This window comes from Pteronotus mesoamericanus, unplaced genomic scaffold (genome assembly GCF_021234165.1).
Source record: "Pteronotus mesoamericanus isolate MK-2021 breed Mesoamerican mustached bat unplaced genomic scaffold, CSHL_Meso_final scaffold_36, whole genome shotgun sequence".
Taxonomy (NCBI): Eukaryota; Metazoa; Chordata; class Mammalia; order Chiroptera; family Mormoopidae; genus Pteronotus; species Pteronotus mesoamericanus.
Genome location: NW_026555313.1, coordinates 15905505 through 15927329, shown reverse-complemented (window position 1 = coordinate 15927329; position 21825 = coordinate 15905505). Strand labels below are relative to the sequence as shown.

Sequence of the window (21825 nt, the reverse complement as noted above, 5' to 3'; positions counted from 1 at the left end):
AGGGCAGATGGGATCTCTGGCCTCCTGGGGTTTGCAGCCATTAGTGGCCGGAGTCGAGGGTCAGTGGGGAGGATAAAGGGACAGATCACAGAGCCAAGATGTGTGAAGCAAGATGGGGACTTCGATATTTTAGAGCAACGAATTAGTCCTTCAGAACACGTGGTCACTGTTTTTGCTTGAAATGTTTTAACTCCACAAAATACACTTCCTGGAAGCAAGCATAAATGATGTTTTTTGTGTCCACCCTGTTCTCTGTTCCACCCAGCAGGACAGGTCATTGGGCAGTGGTTACAATCCACTGCATTTGATGCGGCTCTGACCCAGCCTAGTTAATGTTATCTCATTTGGGGTTCCACATGTGAGACAAAGCTATGACCTCTTTAAAAATAGTATATATGAGGAATGGTTAAAATAATAAGATTACTAAACTGGTAAAGGGAGGTTGTTGGTGATTTAAATAATTGCTTTCAGAATTTCAAATGGTAAATGACTGACGTGAGGCCATGAAACCTTTCTCTGGATTTGAGTCCAAAAATATTGGAAACAGGTTCCTGAAACAAAAGAGAGGAGTCATTACCTTTATTAGCAGCAGTAACATTGTGTTGATGCTGCACTAAAACAAACACACCAACATAACAACATGCAGCGTCACAACTGGGAACACAAATAAGCTTAGAAGCCAAGACTCAAATTTCATTTATAGTTTCTAAAGTATTTCTAAGATTGGATGTCAGGAGAAAGGAAAAAGGGTCCCACGAGGCCACATGCAGAGGAAGGGCTGTAGACACAGACTGACTAACATTCTGCTTCCTGCTTTTGATTTGATTTTACTCTGAAAAAAACAGATAACAAGCATTGCTGATGTGCAGACCAGCCCAATGGTAGCACATGTAAGGCTTTGAAATCTGTAATTTCTGCCTCTTTGTGATTACATGGGCTGTGTATTATCTATTCACTGCTGCTGGGAAGAAAAAGGGAACCTGGGATGGGTGTCCCAAGTGCCACAGCCACAACCTTATCCCTGCCAATGAAGGCACTGTCCCTTGCACATAAGCTATAAATGATCAGCTGACATTTGTTTTCTACTATATCCAGACCCTGGGCAAGGTGCTTTCTCGTAAGATAGAGCTGGGTGAGAGGCTGAGATAAACGGATATAATCACAACTTGGGGATTCAATAGGGGCTCCTGGGGAGCACGTGCTCACCCCCCAGGACTTGGTAACATCATTTTCATAGGCTTTCTGAGTGTTTCCCTTATAAAAAAATATAAAATTTTTGCTTCTCTTTCCTTTCCCATTCTTGTAAGTTTAGGTGTGTTTCATGTGTCCTAATAACCATATATTTCATTTTCCACCCATCCAGATTCCTTGCTCCTCCCCATTCGGTTGAGAGAGAACTCGTAAATGTCATTGGTCACGAACCCACTCTCTATGCTTGATAGAGTGACGAATCCGCTTTCCGATGGGTTCACAGCTATGTTGTCATAGTCACAAGACATGTCATCGGGAGTGACTTCTCCCGAACACACTCGGAATGAAATGTTCTTCAGGTCTGGCCGGGTCTCGGCTAAATCAGCTTCGCTTTGTTTTCGTATGATGTTGTAAACCTCTAGATCCGGGCTATTTCCTTGGTGAGGAGACGGCCAAATGGTGTGCTGCTCCTTTGCACTGGGGCCGGGCTGCTCCCGTTTCCTAGGAAAGAAACCAGGGCTGAGCATTTTAGACAGGGGGACTGAGAGTATGCCTGGTGGGCAGGAGGGGCTCATCCTGGGCATCACTGGCTGCACTTCGCAGCTGGCTAAACTTAACATGTCTGGGCTTCAGGGCGTCGCTGGTGGGGGGCGGGGAGGGGTGTGTGATAAAACAGGAAATAAGTTGTTTTGTTCAAAGTGATTGTCTGTTCACTGCTGCTAGAGCATAGAACAGATAGACTTATTCTGGGATCCCCAGAGCCCCCAGAGGATCCGTGAATAGAACTGAATGGGGAAAAAACATCACATTAAAAAAAAAAAAAAAAAAGCTCTTCTCTAAGTGAAATTTAGCATGTCCTTCAATTCTAACTGTAGGCAATAAACCAGAATAGAATGAATGATGCCTTGGACTTGATCAACAACAAAAATCATAGATATTTTCATATCACATCACAGTTACAATAGATAAGTATTTTACTCTCATCTCTACTTCAAAATTATCATTATACCCTCCACTAAATAAAGAAGCATTAATAAAGAAGTAAATGTATTACTGTATCACATTCATTTTTTGGAAATATTCTGCTAAACTATATATTAGTATAATTGTTTCCCTTGCAATCCAAATGCATTTTATCTTATGCATTTAAAAATATTGTTCTGGGAAGGAGTCCATAGGCTTCACCAGACTGCTACAGGGGTCTGTGGCACAAAAAAAAGAAGTTAAAACCCTGTGAAATGGACTACAGCTTCAGAGTCACAATTTCTAAATTCTGGTGAGGTGCTAAATAGATAAGAGTAAGTAAGGGAAATCACGAACCAACTGCAGAGCAAGGAGTTGTAAAATGTATTTGTAATTTTTGAGCTGAATTCTATTTTCTGATTAAAATCAATGAATAAAAATGATCATAATAAAAGCTAATATTCTTGAGTGCTTCCGATATGTCCATTCTGCATATCTTCACTGCTTTAATTCTAATAATTCTATAGGGAAGTTGTTAGTAAATGAAGTAGTTTGTACACTGGAATCTTACTAATTTATCTTAAATTGGTCATCAAAGGGCATCAAATCTTAAATTGGACCTCAGTTTTCCTATCGTAAAGTGGGCATACCAGCCTTCTTATGTGCTCCATGATAATGGGGAATAAAAAGGGAGCTGAGAAGAGCTCTGGGCATCTCAAAAAGGGTGGCACATGATCTGTAAACAGTGTTGCCCTAGGCTATTAGTATAGCAGTTTTTTAGTGGTCTACAATTGTGTATTCAATTGAAAGAAAAGTCAAAAGTGGCTATTTCATTTTGAATAAATTGTTTTAGTTTCAGATGTTTGCCAGAATGCTTTGAAAGAGATGTTTTTCATGTGGCTTGAAAATTCCTTCACTTGCCCAACAAAAATTTTTGGAGTGAGAGCATGCATTTATAAGAGCACTTCACTGACTGATGAGTGGATATAGAATAACACAGTTTCACCCCTCAAGTCATTAAAGAAATTAAAGAATGCAAGATCGCTATCAATCAAAACGAACCACAGATGCTTAGTACTTGTCAATGCCTTGAGCACGGCCAAGAATTTACTCTTCGATCTGCTGTGGTAGCTCTCTTGGAGTTGCCATGGCTTTTAATTAAGTAAACAGGACAATGTCCAAATCGCAGAGTTCAGAAGACATGAAGGTTTACATGATGAAGGTTTTACTTGCCTTCTCCTCCAGAGCCAAACCCAACATACAACTGTGGTGACCACAAGGAGGAGGAGAAGGGGAACACAGGGGGCTAGGATGTAGGCAAGATTCCACGCAGCCTCTGAAAAGAAAAATGCACATTATCAGCATTTGTGATGTTTTTATGTGCTTCAAAACAGACTTAAAAGCATCATCAACACAATCAACACAGAGTATTCCAAAAAGCATCTACTTTAAAAAAAAAACGAACATTTTCTACTTATCCTGTTATTCTAGGTAATAGATAAAAGAAGTTTCAATTTTGGGGCCTCCTGTAGGTATCAGAAGGGAAGTTTTACTAGTTTTTTTTCCAGACAAAAGATATTCTCTCTTCTTGTCCTTTCTCTCCCTTAACGAAGAAGAGGCTGCCTGGACAGCATTGATGTTTTTGACTCTAGAGATGGAAATGGGAAATGGTTGTTCCCACGGTGGGGCGACAGAGAGGGATGGAAAAAGAAGCAAGCTGGAAGTCTGAGTTATTACCAGGAAGGAGCAAGTCCCATGGAGCACAGGAATCAGACTGTAGAACCTTCTGTCAGGGAATTATCTTTCAAGGGGCTTGGGGAGAAATCAAGGATTGAGGACTGACCCCTTTCCTACCATCCATCCAGAGGCTGGTGCTTTGTTTTTCTATGAGGCTGCACACCTGAAAGCCACACACACACACACATGCATGTGCACACAAACCCAAAATAAAACCCACTTTAAATATTACCATAATAACAAAGAGCAATAAAAATGGCACTCATCTCTGTATAGCACTGTGTACTTTTATAAATATACTTTCACATATGTGTATTATCTGTTGTAGAATAACAAATTTGCCCAGGGTTCCTGGGAAGGACACTAAATCTTTGGAATTAAGATTTAGTGTCCTCACTAAATAAGTGACTCAGGAAATAAGAGTGACTGCTACTCATGAGCCCCTCAGATCATATCAGTTTATGCTGACAGGGATGTTTCAGGATGGGGGCCAGTGGGGAGAGAGTGGGACCTAGAGAATAAGTTCGAATACGTGGTCAATGGTCAAATCAATTATGCTAATGCAATGACACCTCAGTAATACTTTTGCACACTGAAGCTCAAAGGAGCTCTTCGGTTGGTGAACACATTGATGTGTCAGGAGCATGATAAGGCATCCTGATTCTATAGGAACAGGACCCAGAAGCTCCCCATTTGGGACCCTGCCAGACCTCACCTTATGTGTGTTTGTCATTTGGCTGGTCCTGATTTGTATCCCTTATAATAAAATGTAGTCATAATTATAGTATTTTCTTGTGTTCTCTGAGTCATTCTACAAAATCAATGAACCTGAGAGGGTTGAGGGCACCCCTTGGATTTACAGCCAGTTAATTAGAATTGCAGGTGGCTTGGGGACCCCAGAAGTTGTGGCTGATATCTGAAGTAAAGGCAGACTTGTTAGTGTCTGAGCCCTTAACCTGTAGGGTCTGTGCTAACTTGGGGTGGCTAGTGTCAGAATTTAATTGTGGTATTGCAATATCCTGTTTTATTTCATGGATACAGTTTTTTAGGCAGGTGGAAAATATTATTACTTCCATTATGTAAATGATTAAGTTGAAGCACTGAGATATTAAGTGATTTTTAAAAGTTGTCCAGTAACAAAAACCCAGCTCCCTCTCTTAAAACTCAAGGTCGAAAGTCCATTAGCACTCCAATTTATCACCCATTTCCTTTCATCTATTATGATTTAACTTTTAAAATGTTTTTGCCCATTTCCTTTATTTGTTTCACAAATGAATATTAATCATTTCTGGTCTGGGTCTTTCTACTCTTATTTCTTCACCTCCATTTTCTCAGTCTATTCCCCAAGGCTCTATCTTCATGCAGATCATCTCCCCAATTGTCTTAAGATAGCTCTATTTACATACTTCACTGATGAAATCTAATATTTAATTAACTTTTGCAAAGTCCCACATGCCCTGTCTAGTTCCATTGTTAGGTAGCCATGGAAAGAGGAAAGCAGGAAATGTAGCTGTGGGTAATTTGTGATCAAGAGAGACCATTATCTATTTTTCCCAGGAGAGTTCTGTATATACCTTTGTTGTCTTTAAAGGTTTCTGTGGCATCTTCTTTCTCTGTGTCTTCTGGAAGTATGGGTATGGCTGGCTCTGTTCTTTCACCTGGAGACAGACACATGAACTTGAGAACCTGAAGAAAGGCATCATAATCCAGATAGTCTCTGAGGTCCTACCAAATTCAAGGTGGGATGCCAAAAGGCAGTAGCAACTTGACCAGTGCCATTCTTAAACATAGAAAAGTAGAGGGTAGTATCTGCTAGCATAGAGGTTTGGTTGTCTTTATCGTTCTGGTGAGACTCCCGTACTGAATCATGTCCTGAAACAACCAGCAGGTGGCTGGCATCAGGCACAAACAGTGCTGTGGTGCCAAGGGGAAGAGTCAATGAGTCACTTCCAGGACCATCAAAGATCAGTTTGTCTCACTTTTTTAGCTGAATTGAGTTATTCCTTTCATATTGTCAATAAGGGCAAGTAACATCTCAAACTGAATTTGCAACTATTTCTTTTCAGCTTTGAGAGAACTAGACAACGCTAGAGAGTGAGATTAATGAATTATTTATTATGGCTGTTTATGGAATATACCTGTTTCAATGTTTGAAGTTAACTTCACACCACTAATCTTTCTGTTGAATAATCTGGTCTAAAGATCACATGGTTCTAACCTTATGAAGGGCTGCGAAATAGCCCAAATTAACCCAAATCTCAAAAGACAGGCTTACCTCCTGGCCCCATAGAAGGAGCTGTTGGTTCCTCTGTGGCAAAAAGAAACAAAAATAAAGACAATAACTAAATTTCCATGCCATCTGAATGAAATTGGCCAGATCATGGATTCCATTTATTTGCTCACTGGATGCCAAGAATGGAGTTAGTAAATCAAAAGAATCACTTGTGCACAAAGACCAGCCTTCCTCCAGCTTTGCTTGGGCACCATTTTCTTTTTTAAGAAGTATTTTGAAATTTTTAAATATGAGAATTTCCAAATATACACAAAAATAGACTGGTATAACGAACCTCTATGTACCATCACTCAGTGGCAACTCTTATCAACATACGGCTAATCTAGTTTCAACAATAATCCCTACTCCTCCCCTACTATGCGGAGGTCTGAGTTATTTGAAAGCAATCCAAGACATTTTAACAATTTCTATTGGGATGTGTTAGAAAGCAACAAACACTGATCTACTAGCAGTGAAAGTAGTTGAGGGGCTAAGTAGACCCTCAGTAGAGACTGGTGATCTAGAACCCTGAGTCATTTTAAATATGTCAGAGAGCCTGGGGAAAGTCAGGTTGCACAGATAACCTGTAACAAATGTTTTCACTTTTGGGTGGGAGTGTGTCGACCTCTTGTATAGGCAGTCACTTTCTTATGCTAATCAGATGCTCTAGGATTCATAAGGATTGGGTCCCTATGGACAAGATGTTAAAATTCACAGTCCTAAGGCCAGGATGTCAAAGCTATTCAGAGAGAAAACTAAATCATCTTCTCCTAAGTTCATGAATTTGTAGAGGTGATGCAAATCCATTAGTTTAATAAATATATACAGTGCATGTTATATAACAGAAACACCATCATGTTCTAAGTGGTTTCTAAACGCAAACACAATTTATCCTGATAACAGCTTTTTGAGGTATGTGCTATTATTATTCTGACTTTGTACATGCGCAAACTGACCGACAGGGTGATTACATAACTCCTTTAAATCTCTTGGCTCTAAGGTAGTTGCTGAACTGGGATTTGAATCAAATGGTCCCTAGCTGAGTAGCTAATTAGAGCATCTTCCTGACACGCCAAGGTTGTGGGTTCAATCTCTGGTCAGGGCACATACAAAAATCAACCAATGAATGCATAAATGAGTGGAACAACAAATCGATGTTTCTCTCTCTCGGATCAATAAATAAAAATTAAAATAAATTCAAGTGAAAATTAAAATCACAAAAAGACAAACTCTGTGCTAGGTAATGGAAATAAAATAGCAAATGAGAAATGGTCCCATCCCTCTAAGTCTCGTACACTCTAGTTTGGCCATAAAATATTGAAATAGAGAAAAATATTAATAAATATTGATTTTGTGATATTATATTACAATACTAGGTATAGTCCATAACATTACATGATCTATTAATTTTCCTGTCCTTTCATGGTTCAGTCCATTGTGCAAACCTGCAGTAATCAGCATATTTCGACAGCATTTCCTTCAGTCCTTCAGTGCCTTTGCAATGTGTTGCCTCTGATGACTTGTCTGTGATATTTACTGAATCTGCCTATGCTGTTAGCATATGACAGTAGTAATCAAGTGTTCAGATCTGGCTAGTATGCTGCCTGCTTACTCTTCGTGGTCATAGGGTCAAATCCAGTTTCAGATGTTATTCACTCAGTCCTCTGACCCTCTGGCATAATGGATGGTGTACCATCCTGTTTAAACCACACTGGATGACATTCCCCTAAACCATCAAGTGCAGGGGTTAATTGGTCAGACATGTATGTTTTCAGGCCTCATGCCAACCATGCAGTGAAGGGGACAGACTTGTAAATAAGCCGTGAAAGTACTGTGTGGGGGGGGTGCTGCGGTCCTCAGAGGAGGAACACCTAATCTGGTTTGAGGGTCCCTGGATGGTGTCCCAGAATAAATTTTTTTTTCTTATTTTGAAGTAATTTCAGATTTATGAAAATTAGCAAAGATAGTACAAAGAATTCCCATATAACCTCCCCCCAAAGTTATTGTATTTCACTTATTTAACTACTCTTTTTAATATCTCTCCTTCTTGCTGTCATTACTCTGAAAGATGACCCACCTCTGTCTTTGCAATCACCCTGCCTAAGACAACTGTTTATGGTGGGGAGGACCAGTTCTGGAGAACAGAAGTCACTTGAGGGATGGGAAGAAAGGAAAGAAGCCTTTTAGCAGTAAAAATTGCAGCAAAAGCATTGTCAATTCAAGCAATTTAAAAATGATAGAATTATTTAGTAACCAACTAGATATAACATGTCATTGTATTCCTGTCAGGAAAGGATTCAGCAAATTGGAGCCAAGCAGTTGGCTTCGTAGAGGGGAGAAAACTCAGGGACAGAACAAAAATCACACCAAGTTTAGATCAAAGTCAGTTATAGTGGAGGAGTTCGGGAAACTCCAGCAGAATGAGACTACATTTTCATGGACGCTCTACTCCTAACAGATCTAGAAACAAATGCCAGTTGAATTTGCAAGGTTTATATAGAGGGTGGTCTGGGAGTATGAGCTCATCAATGTATCTGGTCTTTGCTCAATGCCAGTGAAATAGGTGTGTTTTATTACCTACATCCTCTGATCATTTTGTGGTTTCCTTAATGCCCTGGCAAATAATCTCACAGGGCTCTTAGAAGGCTTATAGGAACAATGGACAGCTTCCTTTCATATTTCTTCTTTTTTAAAAAAATATTTATTTATTTATGTTTAGAGAGAGGAGAAGAGAGGAAGGGAGGGAGAGAAACATTGATGTCTGAGAGGTACAGTTGACTCTTGCATGCTCCCAAATGGAGACTTGGCCTGTAACCCAGGCATGTGCCCTGGCTTTGGATCAAATGTGTGACCTTCTGGTTTGCAGGCTGGCACTCAATCCACTGAGCCACACCGGCCAGGGCTCATTTGTCTTCTTAATTCCAAGATCCTACAGCCAACATCACGTGTGGAAAGAATAAGAATTTATAATTGTCCATTTAGAGGGCTTTTTATTTCCTGAGTTCTTTATTTTTCACAATTCTTGGTGTATTATACATAAATTAGACCTTTTATTTTCTTCATCCATTCTCTAAGCATCTGATACCCATCTCCTTTGCTAGACTTACTCCTCAATAAGGAAGGGTCATTACATTTCCCTTTACAAGAATTCCCAGTGTTTAACATTGCTGGCATTGGCAACAAGCTTTCTCAGAGACCACATAGCAAATGCTTGGAACTAGCAGCTGCTTATGAAATGAGACAGGAAATTGAGATTCAGCCACATAACTTGGGAGAGGATTCGTTACCATCAGAATATTTGCAAATGAAATTGTTCTTCATGTTGCATCGGTCATCATTCCACTGGAACATATAGGGGCCCCCGATGCCGGCGGGTGCTGATGGCTGATGGTACATGACCACGCAGACCTCGCTGCCACAGGAGGGCTCATCCACGTACCAGTTCCTGTAGGAAAGGGGTCACCAGTGGAGACAGCTGGAGAAGGGTACCACAAAACTTCAAAGCCTTTTTCCATGCAGCCATGAACTTAAGATTCTGCTTCAGAACAAGATGCAGAGAGGGAGGAAATGAAGTACTGCCAGTAAGAACAGTCGCATGTTTTCTAATATGGACAGCACAATCAATCATCTGACATTTGTCACAACCTCTTTGCAGGGAGGGAGGAATATATTACCCTAGGATGTCTGCAAAGTAATTATTAGAAAAAGCAGCTAGCAGCAACAGTCTGGACAATCTTATTTCTTTCTCGCTTTTTGATAACTGGGTTTGTTTTTCTATTTTTTAAGAAATCAGATGCATTGAGAAGAGGCATGACTTATCTCAACCAGACCTTGCCCTGCTTTCATCTCCTCATTCTTTTTAATTGGCTACAAGAGCCTTCCTAACCCTGAGAAGACGTTCCAAAATGTAGAGGCTGTCAGAACAGAGGAGGGAGGACAGAACAAGAAAGAGCAGGAGGCCCATGTAGGCTTTTTCAGTGGTTTCCAGTTCATCAGGCCCCCCGTCAGCCTCTACTGCTAGATTTCTCGTCTTTGTCTCCCTAGCTCCTAGATGGGGTGCATTAGCAGCCTTGGCTCCACTATACAGTGGTACCTGGAATTGCATGGTGCCACCACCGAGCTGGATACGTGGGCGCCAGGTTTTGGATTCCATAGAGAGACTAAGTGCTGTGAGTACCCACCGCACACATTGAGCCAGGGCTGGGCTCTAGTCTGCCTGGTAACTCGCCTGAGCTGTGTGTTTCCAGCATTCAGACCTTGCCCTGATGCTCAGATTGTTAGCTGGGCCCTGCCTCTCTGCCTACTCTTGTCAGAGCCCCTCCTTAGGAGACAGCTAGGAGACAGGTCTCCTCATTTCACCCCACTATGGCTCTGCTTGAGTGCTGTGTTGCCATCCACCAAAACCCTTTGCTGTAGCCACAGGATTTTATGTGTCTGGATAACATCTGACCTTGCAACACTGCTTGGACACTATGCCTGGACAGCTGGGGGCCCTACCTGGGGCCGGGGCCCTGCACCTCGTTAGTTACCTCCAGGCCATTCTCCAACTCCATCGGTGGGCCTCCTACACTGACTCGCCTCTTCTCCTCCCCACAGGCCTTATGGCTTTAGGTTATTTCACTTCATAGATGATAGAATAGATGGAATGTTGTCTGTTTGATAGAGAATTGTACCTGGCACCTGATTTCTGGACTTGAGCCAGTTTTTAGAATTCACTGACAGAAGGAGAGCCTAGGTTCCAAGGACTCTGCAATATCATGGCAGGTGCATGTGGTAATTATTTCCCCTGTTTTCCGAAACAGACCTATGTCCATTTACTCAAGTAACTGTATACTTGGAAAAGAGGAATATCCAACTATTATAAAGACTGTTGGATACAAGGTGCAAGTTGACATCGATACCCAAAAACCTGAAGTGTTATCAAGGCTACCCGTTAGAGTGGGAGCATACTGAGGCCCGGTATCAAGTGGAATCCTGGCCCAGGACCAGCTAGCTCACAGTGGGACTAGTCTAGTGGTTATTCCTCAGTCCCTGAATATACAAATTGAAAGTCTATAGGTAAGAGCTATAATAGTAGAGATCAAGTGTAAGCCTCTGCATCTGCATTCTTCCACACTCTCTTCAAGATAATAAAAACAACATCTTATCTAGGGGAAGATGACAGAAAGTACTACCATCCCTAAAGACCTAGGGACTGCAACATTGGTATTACCCATCATATCTGTTCAATTCACTAGTCTGGCTCCTGAAAAAAAAAAACAACCAACAGGCAGATCCTGAAGGATAATACTGGAGTAGTATAAATGGGACCAAGTAGAAGCCTCAAGTACAGCTGCTATGCCATATATGGTATCTGTGCTAGAGCACATTAACATGCCCTTGGTACCTAGTATGCATATCTGGTGAACAGATCCTTTTCCATCTTTATCACAAAAAGAATCAGAAACTGTTTGCATTTATTTGGAATGGACCACAGTATACATTTATAGTCTTCCCTCAAGACTATACTAGTTTTTCTGCCCCCTGTCCTAATGCGGCGTGAGGAGACCTGGACTGCCTAGATAGCTTGCAGAAAACCACACTGGTCCACTATATTGCTGGCATCATGCCAATTGAACCAAGTGAGCAAGAAGCAGCTAGTATATTGGAGGCCTTCTTGGTAAGATTTGTGTGCCCCAAGGGTTAAAGATAAACCCTATTAAGATTCAGGGACCTGCCACTTTGTGAAAATGCGTGGGTGCCTTTCACATTAAAAGACTTCATGCAGTAATTCAAAGCATCTTGCAATAACTTGAAGAAGGAAGCATGGTACCTGATAGGTGTCTTTGGAAACAGGTAGCATGTTTCACACCTGGGAATACAGCTCTGTCTCACATACCAGCTGACACAAAAAACTGCTGGCTTTGAGTGTGATCCAGAGCAGATAAGGACTCTGAAGCAGGTGTAGGCTGTGGTGCAAACAGACTTGTTACTTGGGCCACAGGATTAAGTAGACCCTATTATTAGAGGCATCAGTGGCGGGAACAATTATGCCATATCGAATTTGTGACAAGCCCCAGTGGGAGAATCACAATACAGACCCTTAGGATTCTGTAGAAAGGCCTTGTCATCTATAGCTGAGGAAGGAACACATAGCTTGTGAATACGCAGGGAGCATTAGGAGACCATTTAATCCAACTTGCCCATCATGAGTGAGGCACTGTCAGACACACATAGTTACAGGATGGCAGGCCTGGAATTAACCCACTATGAGATGGAAGAGGTATAGATAGGGCTGAAGGGCATTGTATGAGTAGGACCAAAGGGTAGATAGAGCAGACTTCCATGACATCTACCTATTCTTGTATCAGAGCCTCTTTCTCCACTGACACCCACAGCTGTATAAGGGATCCCTTATGACTCGCTGAGAGGAGCAGCCCAAGCTTGGGTTGTGGAGAGGTCATTCAGGTACGGGAGTATAGCAGCAAATGGACAACAGCTGTCCTCCAGCCCCGTGCAGAGGTGGCCTTAAAAAATCAAGTGTTCAGGGTACATCCTCCCAATGTTCAGAGCTTACTTGGTAGTTATTGGAGGTTGCAATATAAAAGGACTCAAGGGTAGAGCAGAGAGCTTGGCCAGCTGATCAGGAGAAAAAAAGTCTTTCTAAAAGGAGAAAGAATAAAAGATTGAGGTCAAGGACTATTGGATAGAGTGATGTGAACAGACATATGAGAAGAGGCATAAAGTATGAGAGACTCTGTCTTATGTTAAAGCCCACCAGAAAGCTACTAGCATGGAAGGGGCCCTAAACAATGAAGGGGACAAAATGACTCAACCAGTTGAAGTCAGCCAGCCTGTGAGCAGCTGCCCCAAGTACTGGCACAATAGATATCAGAGTAGCCATGGTGGCAGGGATGGAAGTTATGCTTGGGCTCAACAGTATCAGTCCTGACTCTCCAAGGGTGATCTAGCAATTGCCAAACATCCAACCTCCAGCACTAGTCCTGAAAGGGCATCAACCCTAGGAGACCAGCCTGCCACTTGGTACCAAGATGATGACATTAGACTCCTTCCAGTGATTCACTTTGACAGGAATAGACACACAATCTGGCTATGGGTTTGCCTTTCTCGGCTCAGGGCCTTAGATAGCATCACTATCCAAAGGCTTACACAGTATTAGATCTGCCAACACAGGATCCCGAGCCACATCTCATCAGACCAAAGGATCTACTGTATAGCAGAGGAGGAGGAGGAGGAGGCACCTGGCTGTGGGATTTACTATTCCTATTATATGTTGCATTATCTCGAAGCTGCCAGCTTGACAGAGTGATGGAAGAGTTGTTGAAAACACAGCTGAAGCATCCTCCAAGATGCAGTGCACTCTTTGAATCAATGACCTTAGTATTACCTTAAGCCCCCAAAGGTAAGAATAGATGGGTTTGGGAGCCTAAGGGTGGAAGCAGGAGTAGTCCCAAATACTGTCACTTGGGGAATTTCTACTTCTTGTCTCTACAATGCTGGGCTCTATGAGTTTAAAGGTCCTGGTACCCAAAGGGTGCCCATTATAAGATACAGCAAGAGCTTTATTGAATTATGAGCTATGGCTGCCACTTGGGCACTCTGGATCCTTGTGTCCAGGGACCAGCAGGCAAGAAGAGGACTCATGATCTTGACAGGGAGTAACTGACTCTAGTCATGAGGAGGAAGAACATCTGCTATTACACACATGGGCAGAGAGAGATAAGTTTGGCCCCCAGGTAATCTACTTGGGTACATGTTGGTACTCACGTGCCCAATTTTGATGGTAAAGGGAAAAGCACAATCACTTTTCCAGCCCAAGGAGTACAGGTGACCAGGGCCTCACACTCCCTGAGCAGAGGACGAGGGGAATGGACTGGACAGTAGAGGAGGGAGATGAATAAGTGTCCATTGTGGCCCTGGGACCAGCTGCAGTAGTGGGAATGCAGATCATCTTATTAACCTTCCTTTTTAAAGTTTTTTTCCAGGAAGAGATGCCCATGAGAATCCCAGAGGAAGTTCTCCTGGAACTTAGATGAAGACATGGATCTTATTAGCATAGTGAGTATGAGAGATGCTGACAACTGTCTTAAATGTAATAGGTAAAAAAAGATGTATTTCAACCTTTCTTTTGACTGGTAATGAATTTAAACTTTTTTTTCATATGACTGTTTACCAGTCAGATTTTGTATTTTCTGAAAAGTCTGCTTAGGTCCTTTGCCTCTTTATCTTTTGGGGTTTTATTAACTTATATAAACGTTTAGTGTTTTATGGATTTAGATAAATTCAGAAAAAGATACTCTTTGTTAAATTTGCCACAACATTTTTTCAGTCTTACATCTGCCTTTTGATTTTATATTTTTGATGTTTTTCCATGTCATTGCATTTCTTGGGGCGGGGGAAGGTGATGGCAATACCATGGTGCCAGGGTCAGGTGGAAATGAGTGAGTCCTGATGCTGTGGGTTTAGGAGGGTTCTACAAACTGCAGCCTTTCCTAAGTCCTCTCTTGGCCAATTCATAGAATTAGATCTTGGCTCTGATTTCCTGTGCATCATTCTGATTTCCTGTGGTTTGGAGTCCTATCCTAAGTCTTAGCCCCACAGACCTTCAATCTCTCACTGGAGTTCTAGTCTGACAAGCCAGACAGCCAGAACCATTGGCTTGAAGCATTGCGTGCCACTGAAACAATGCTTCTGGGCTGCACCCTCCTGAACAGAGCTCTTTGGATATGAGTGGATCCCAGGTCAAGGCTGCTCCACCACCTTCACCACACTGCTCTGGGCAGTGCTATTCTGGTGCAGCTGTCTCTTCAGGCCTGTTGCCAGAGCTGGCCTTCTCCTCTTCCTCACTGACCTGGCACTGCGGGTCTGGCCTGCTTTCTTTTTCAGTTATGTCAAGTGAGTTAGCCGCTGTGGGTTTCACACACTTACCTGAATGCTGATATGCTGCCATCGGTCCAAGTGTAAAGGTTCTGGCAGGCTGTGCTGTTGCTTTGTTTCTCCTCATGCCTCCTGAGCCCAATCCAGAAATCGCCATCAGATGCCAGAAGGTTTTCGATGAGCTTTTCTATCAGCCTCTGTTCACCTTCAGACTCGATGCTGACTAGCTGACCTCCATCCCTCCTGCAGGCTGCTCTGGCTTCCTCAAAGGTCAGTCTTTGAGAAGCATCATGGAAGTAAATGATTTTATAACAAGGCCTCTGTGTTCCTCCCCGGCAGACGGGCTGCCCTAGAGAAAAAAGAAGCCAACCTATTTCAGTGCTCCCCACGTGCACCAGGATGTGTGGATGAAGCCATCCCTAGGGCACGAATTCTGATTCCTCATCAGTGGACTGTTGTAATGTTAGTTAGGGTTCTTAGAGCAAATTAATACCCTTTCTAACATGGAGATGCAGCCAATTAAACTATATTGTGTAGGAGCTCCATGTTTTGTTTGTTCCATTACAGATTCTTGAACAAGAGACATTTTGGACTATCCTTTAAAAGAGGGGTAGATGGCTCTGGCTGGTGTGGCTCAGTTGGTTGGAGTGTCCTCCTGTAAACTAAAAGGTTGCGGGTTTGATTCCTGGGCAGGACACATGCCTGGGTTGTGTGTTCAGTCACTGGTTGGGGCCTGGACGAGCATCAACTGATCAATATTTCTCTTTCACATGGGTATTTATCTCCCTCTCTCTCTTCTGCCCTTCCCCTCTCTCTAATTTAAAAAAAAAACCAAAACACAAAATTTAAAAAAAAGAGGCAGATGAAAACTTATGGTTTCAATTAAAAGCACAAAAATCACTTTCATGCCATTAGGGAGTCTCAGAGGATAGTGTGGCTTTGAGTGCATTATCTCTGGCTGGTGCTCCCTTCAGGTGAGAGAGGCACTCTGAAATCGGGTGTAGGCTTGTATACCTTGGAGCCCTCTGCCTAGTGGCAGGACTGAGAATTCACAGTCTGTGTTATAAGCAGAAGCTACGAGCATCAGATCCACATGGTTCTCTGCTACTGATTTTTCCTAAAGACAACTAAGTTTTACTGAACTCCCACTATGTGCCATGAACTATGCCAAGGTTTTTCACATTTATGCATATTATTTATCTCATTGAGGTGTTATAGTAAGCCCCTGATGTAGATATTGTTTGTGCTCCATTTTACCGATGAAAAAACTGAGGCTTAGAGAAATTAAGTAATTTGGCTTAGGTCACATAGCTATCAGTCACATTACCTAAGTCAGAGCCCAGGTCTCATTACAAAGTCATGCCAGTAACCAGTGAACTGCGCACTCCCTACTCTACCCCAGGCTCAGGTTGCACTGGAAGCCCAGGTCATCTTGACTGACACATGAAGGGTGGAAGATCATCTTAGACAAATAGATGGGATTCTACTGAGGAGCAAAAAACAAATTGTTCACCGTTACGCACACCCTTGGCTTGTGTCTGGGTGCCTGAAGCCTTGCTGCACCTGAAACATTAGCCTCATTATTCCTTTGTTTAATCAACATGTGTTGAGTGCCTAGCACTGTGATAAGTGCTGGGAATATGGAAACAAATGCCAGTTCCTAGCCCACAGGAGCAGACAGCATATGTCTCTGGATCCAGTTGTACAGAGTGAAAACCAAATTTCAACAAGGGGAATCCCTTGCAGTGGAGAGCCAAATCGTGGGCTGTGGGTGTGAATTGCTGTCATAAAGCAAGAGATTAAGGATTTTGGTCTGGAAACCTCGTCCCACCCCTCACGGAATAGTCTTGTCTTCCTAACTTGTTTTGCAGCTGTGCAGGGAGCCAGACAGTACTCGTTATTCTCAATACTGTTTAGAATATAGTGCAAATGGGAACAGAGCACATACAGATAACCCAGAAGGCTCTTGTGGTTTATTTTCTATTTCCTCTTTTATTGCTTTGGTAAAGAAATTCTCAATAAGTAACAAGTTACAAGAGTTTTGCACCTTCTTCTCTGTGACATTCTGCTATTGCTAAATAAACACTAATAGGACTGGCCTGTCAGAGAAATAGGAGGCCTCAGACACGGGACATTTTCACTGAAGGGGTATTTAGAGAAATCATCACCACTGGACAGAGGCTGTGGCTGGGCTTCTGCCTGGGGAGAAGGCTGGGCCAGTCCAGCCCCTCTGAGTCCTTAGAGGTGGCTCCAAACAGCCAGCAGAGGACACATGCATGAGCCCTAGGACCCCCGCAACCAGCAAAACATAAGTTTGAGCTGAATTTACCGGTAATCCCCACTGAACACTGTTGGATTATCAAGGGAAAACATAACACCTTATAGGCGTTTCCTGTATGGTCCAGCCTGGCCACACATCCCAAGTCAACTAACTGGTGAGTGCCAGAGAGAGCGAGCCAGAGCTGGAAGGAGGCCCGGGGGCACATCTGGTTCCCCCGTCTTCAGGAAGTGGCTCTCTCTTCTTATTTGCGGGAAGGGGGAGGGCGAGAGGACTCCTGTCCCCCATGAATAAAGGCAGAACCCAAGCAGCCCAGTTACAGCTACCCTTCACGCACCCCACCCCATCCTGTAACCAACTTTCGATTTTTTTCAATCAGCTGCGCAAGCACGGTAACGGAGTGCTGGTTTGCATTCTCCTCCGTCCCTCTTGGCCAGTCTGTGGCCTGCGAGGCCGACCTGAGAACTGAGAAAGAGAGGAGCACGGACCTTCTACCCCCGACATGCAGAGCGAATGGAGGGGCGAGAAGCCAAAGCACAGTACCTCCTCTGAGGTCCAAGTCCGAGGCTGCAGAGACACGACAGGAGGAAGGAAGCAGAGAGAGTCACTTCTCCGAGTCAGGCGGGGCTTGTCCCGCGCAAACTAGTCTTCTTTCCACTCTCTAAGCGATTTTATTCCAAGTGCTGGATTCAGCCATCCCTCCACCTCCCCGCCCCCACCCCGTCCCCACCCCAAAGACCAAGAGTAACAGGCACTGCCTGTCCAGAACCCCTATTGTACCCGCAGTCTCTAGGGTCAGAAGACGTCCCCAGGGGGCAGGACAAGGGAGTTAGGGAGCCCTACCCGCGTGAGGGTCGCGGGGTCTGCTGCACCGCGCACAGTGGAAGGGGCACCTACTAGGGCAGCTTTGCTCACTGCCCACCTAGCCTACGTCCCCTGAATTCCCGTGACACTGGGCCTGGAACGGACTTCGAGCGATCCAGGATGGATCCCGGCGTGAAGGAAATCCGCGCGTGTTTTAGCCCCAGGGTTATTGCTCCATTAGAAACAGGGTGAGCTGAAGGGTGCCTCCACCCACAGGGTGGAGGCGCCACCGCCCCCTCCCCCACCCCCGGTTCTGCGGAGGGCCAAAGAGGCACGGTGTCCCAGAGGAGGGCAGCGGCTGGGGTGCAGTAGATGCGTCAACCGAACCTGCCCAAGACCCGCACTCCGCCCCAGAGCACTCACCACTTAGCAGGCGACCCGTAGCGCCACGGAGCGCCCCCAGCAGCAGGGCCAGCAGGACGGCCTGCAGCGCCGGTCTCAGCTGCATGGCCCAGCTCTGGTGTGCCCTCGGACGCCCAGGCGCTAGCGCGGTGTGGCGGGCGGACCTCCAGCGGCGTGAAGAACAGCAACCGCAGCAGCAGCATCTCCAGAGGACCCACGGACCCGACACCCGGACGAGGCCGGGAGGGCGCGGAGCCTGCCAGTCTCCCTTCCGCCCCCTGGGACGTCACTGCTAGGAGGGCAGCCCCGCTAGCTAGCCCGCCCCCATTGCCTGCTCCAGCGGGCTAGGCGCCAGACACCCGGACCGCCCGAAGAGAGCGAGTCGCGGACGGGAGGGAGCTTCCCAAGGAGGTCCTTCATTTGCCCGGGACTCAGGGCTGGGGAAAACCCTAGTTTGGCTTCTCTGAAATCTGAAAAAAGAGCATGTGGCTAAAAATTGAACCACATCTCCTGAGGACATAGTCTAATTCACTCTGTGCTCTAGGCTCTGCAAATGGGCCAATTGGAGAGGCAAGGCACTCAGACCTTCACGGGGCTGGGTAGAGTGCGGGTGCAGGCGTTCGGGGAGAAAGGAACGGTAGCTGCAGAGTAGAGATGCTGAGGGAGGCAGCGTGCCACTGGCCAGGCACGCTATGGGACAGTGTGGACAGCTTCCAGAGAAGGAGGCTAAGTGGAGTTCTGGCTGAGAGGAGAGCAGCTACACCAGAGGCCAAAGGGTAACTCTAAATTCAGCAAGGAAATAACTGTACTGCGTTTTGCAGGGCACACGTTGGGATGTGGGGACGATTGTTCAGCCCTGGACTTGTGATAGAGTGACCCCAGTTCCTCTGGAAAAGCTTTCCCCATCAATCTAGCCCTCATTATGCGCTCCTTCTTCTAAACTCCCACAGTAGTTTTGTTTTACATTTGCTTCTTATAGATCACAATGCTTTCAAATATACTCAAACAATTATAACATAAGCCTCCTGTCCCAAAACTAGGTGACAGAAGGTGGGTCTGATTTCCTTGCTTTTCCCGCTCTGTGAATCCAAGCAGAAGCTCCATCTGGGTCACTGACTTCTGGGTTTGGGTCTCAGCATGAGCTACTTCAATTCTAGACAAACAGCCCTGAACACAGGAAGCCGTGAGGGGCGTGGAGGCAGAGAAGCCTGTTTCAGTACCAGCAGAAGCTCTGCTGCAGCAGAAAACAGTAGCATCATCGGGAACTTATGGCAAGTTCACTTACAGCCAGTCTTTATGTCTGAATTAGAACATCTCGTATCCAACATACATTCTAGAAATTCCTGATTATCCAATCAAACGGAGTGCTGCTATGGTGAAAATTGGCCCTTGAATTGGCATCTGATATTGTTTCCAGTCCTGCATTTCTTCACTTAATGTCTGTGTGGCCTTCAAGATTTTTTTTTCTTAAGTTTCAATTAAATCTTGATAACACTAAAAGTTACCTTGAGTTTTGTAAAGGGTTGATAAGGCAAATAGATATTCAAGTGTGTAGATAGCTGGGCACTTAGTGTTGATTGCAAAAGATTTATTTCCAATATTACAACATTTATTACAACTTAGAAAAGCTGCTTTCTTGGTCCAATTAAATTGTGCCCTGAGTTTTCCTTTTGATACTCTGACCATTGTCCAGATAGGCTTTGTTAAGGTATGCAGTCAACCTAATGGGGTAGATTGCAATAACAACCCCAATTCTTCACACCATCCTGTATCCATACCCTTTACTATATGACTTTGCAGTTCCTCTTACTAAAGGAGCAGAGTATATTTCTCTACCTCTTGTCTTTGTGTTTGCCCATGTGACTTGTCTGGTCAACAGAATGAACCAGAAGTTTCTGAGCCCAGACTGGAAAAGGCCTTACATGTTTTTATTTGTTCTCTTGCTTCTCTCGAACATGGAGAGGAACATAGCTCAAATGTCCCACTGGTCCATGGATGTCCCAGAGAACATATGAGGAGCAGAATTGCCTTAATCAACAGACCTGTTGATTAAGCTGACTCTGATACTGTAGCCTGAAAGTGAAAAGCTGACCTGCCTCAGATTCTGTAGCCTGACGCGCAGCTGTCTGGCCAAGTCCAGATCAGCCAAAACCCTACCTGACATACAGATGTGTGAGCAAAAATAAATACTGTTTTAGGTCACATCGTCACACAGTATTATTGCAGTAATACCTAACCACCGTGCCCGGTAATGCATAGAAGTGTTACCAGGGGAAGGCAGATTGCCAAGAAAGCTCACAAAGTGGGATTTTTCTTGGTATAATTATATTGGTCCAGGTTCCAATCCTTAGTTTGATGAACTCAAACCCAATCTAAGAGACATATATTCACACATTGAGAAATATAATCATTAGGTAAACTGATGTTTGCATTGGGTTGTTGAGCACATTAAAAGAAGATTCCTCTGTGAGCATGGAATCAGAACAAAGGAAATTAGTTACATTATTTGAAAGTTTATGTTTTGGTAGCCTGCTATGTCTGTCTTCATTATAGAGATTTATCTGTCAGACAAACATATCACCCTGATAGGGTACCTTTTATTCTTAATAGTGCTAAGATGAGATTCCCATTTTATAACTTTCTAAGCTTCCTTTTTCCTAGGCCTGACTACCTTTCTTCCATTCAAAACATTTTTCTTCAAATAGTGTGGCAGAAACTACTAGTTTTCCACTAATATCCATTCTCTACCTCTTTTCATGATAGAGTCCTGAATTTCAAGTAGGCAGGTCCCCCCCCTCACCCCGCCGCCCACTGTTTAAAGTCTGTTTCCTGGCCTCCCCTACAGATTGGTGCATCCCTGAGATTAAGTTATATTGGTGCTATGGAGTAGGAGTTGCATCTGATGGAGTTATGTCCAGGAGTTGCAGGTGGAGGCCAAGCAAAGTGAACAGTCATCATAAACAGAGCTGTGAGCACTGGAGCGGAGTGTACAGTCCTGAGCAGGAATGCCTGCAGGACAATACAGAAGGGACAGATGCTTAACCTTCTCTTTTCCAATATACACCAAAGGGAGGGAGGGAGGTTGGCACCAGGTTGTACATGGGTGTAAGACACAGGAATGCTAAGCCAGCTCTTCACAGAACTAGAAGCCATTCATTTCTGCCTTCAGACATGTTCCAGAAACTGAATAAAACAAATTTTGGAAAACAGATTTTTTTTTTTCTTTAACAGCAAGAAGACTTTGGAGGACTGCTCTTTCATTTCTATTTCTTTATTGTTTTTACTAGTGGTCTACAAATTG

General features: G+C 44.0%; 1 protein-coding gene across 1 annotated transcript; it reads right to left on the bottom strand.

Moving 5' to 3' along the window:
• Window positions 1-1287: 1287 nt before the first annotated feature.
• LAYN (layilin) lies at window positions 1288-18630 on the bottom strand. Its single transcript, XM_054592611.1, has 7 exons — window positions 18546-18630; window positions 15092-15389; window positions 9451-9608; window positions 6167-6199; window positions 5466-5549; window positions 3388-3490; window positions 1288-1692 (listed from the first exon to the last, which is right to left on the bottom strand). The coding sequence occupies exons 1-7, from the start codon at window positions 18628-18630 to the stop codon at window positions 1329-1331; spliced, it is 1125 nt and encodes a 374-aa protein (XP_054448586.1). The 3' UTR covers window positions 1288-1328.
• Window positions 18631-21825: the final 3195 nt, after the last annotated feature.

What these genes read in the sequence shown, in the direction of transcription:
- LAYN (XM_054592611.1), bottom strand. Translation starts at nt 18,630, where the DNA reads ATGCAGCTGAGACCGGCGCTGCAGGCCGTCCTGCTGGCCCTGCTGCTG. An exon ending in TACGGGTCGCCTGCTAAGTG is followed by an intron (nt 15,390 to 18,545) that starts GTGAGTGCTCTG and finishes TTTTTTCTCTAG; the next exon opens with GGCAGCCCGTCTGCCGGGGA. An exon ending in AACCTTTAAAGACAACAAAG is followed by an intron (nt 3,491 to 5,465) that starts GTATATACAGAA and finishes TTTTCTTTTCAG; the next exon opens with AGGCTGCGTGGAATCTTGCC.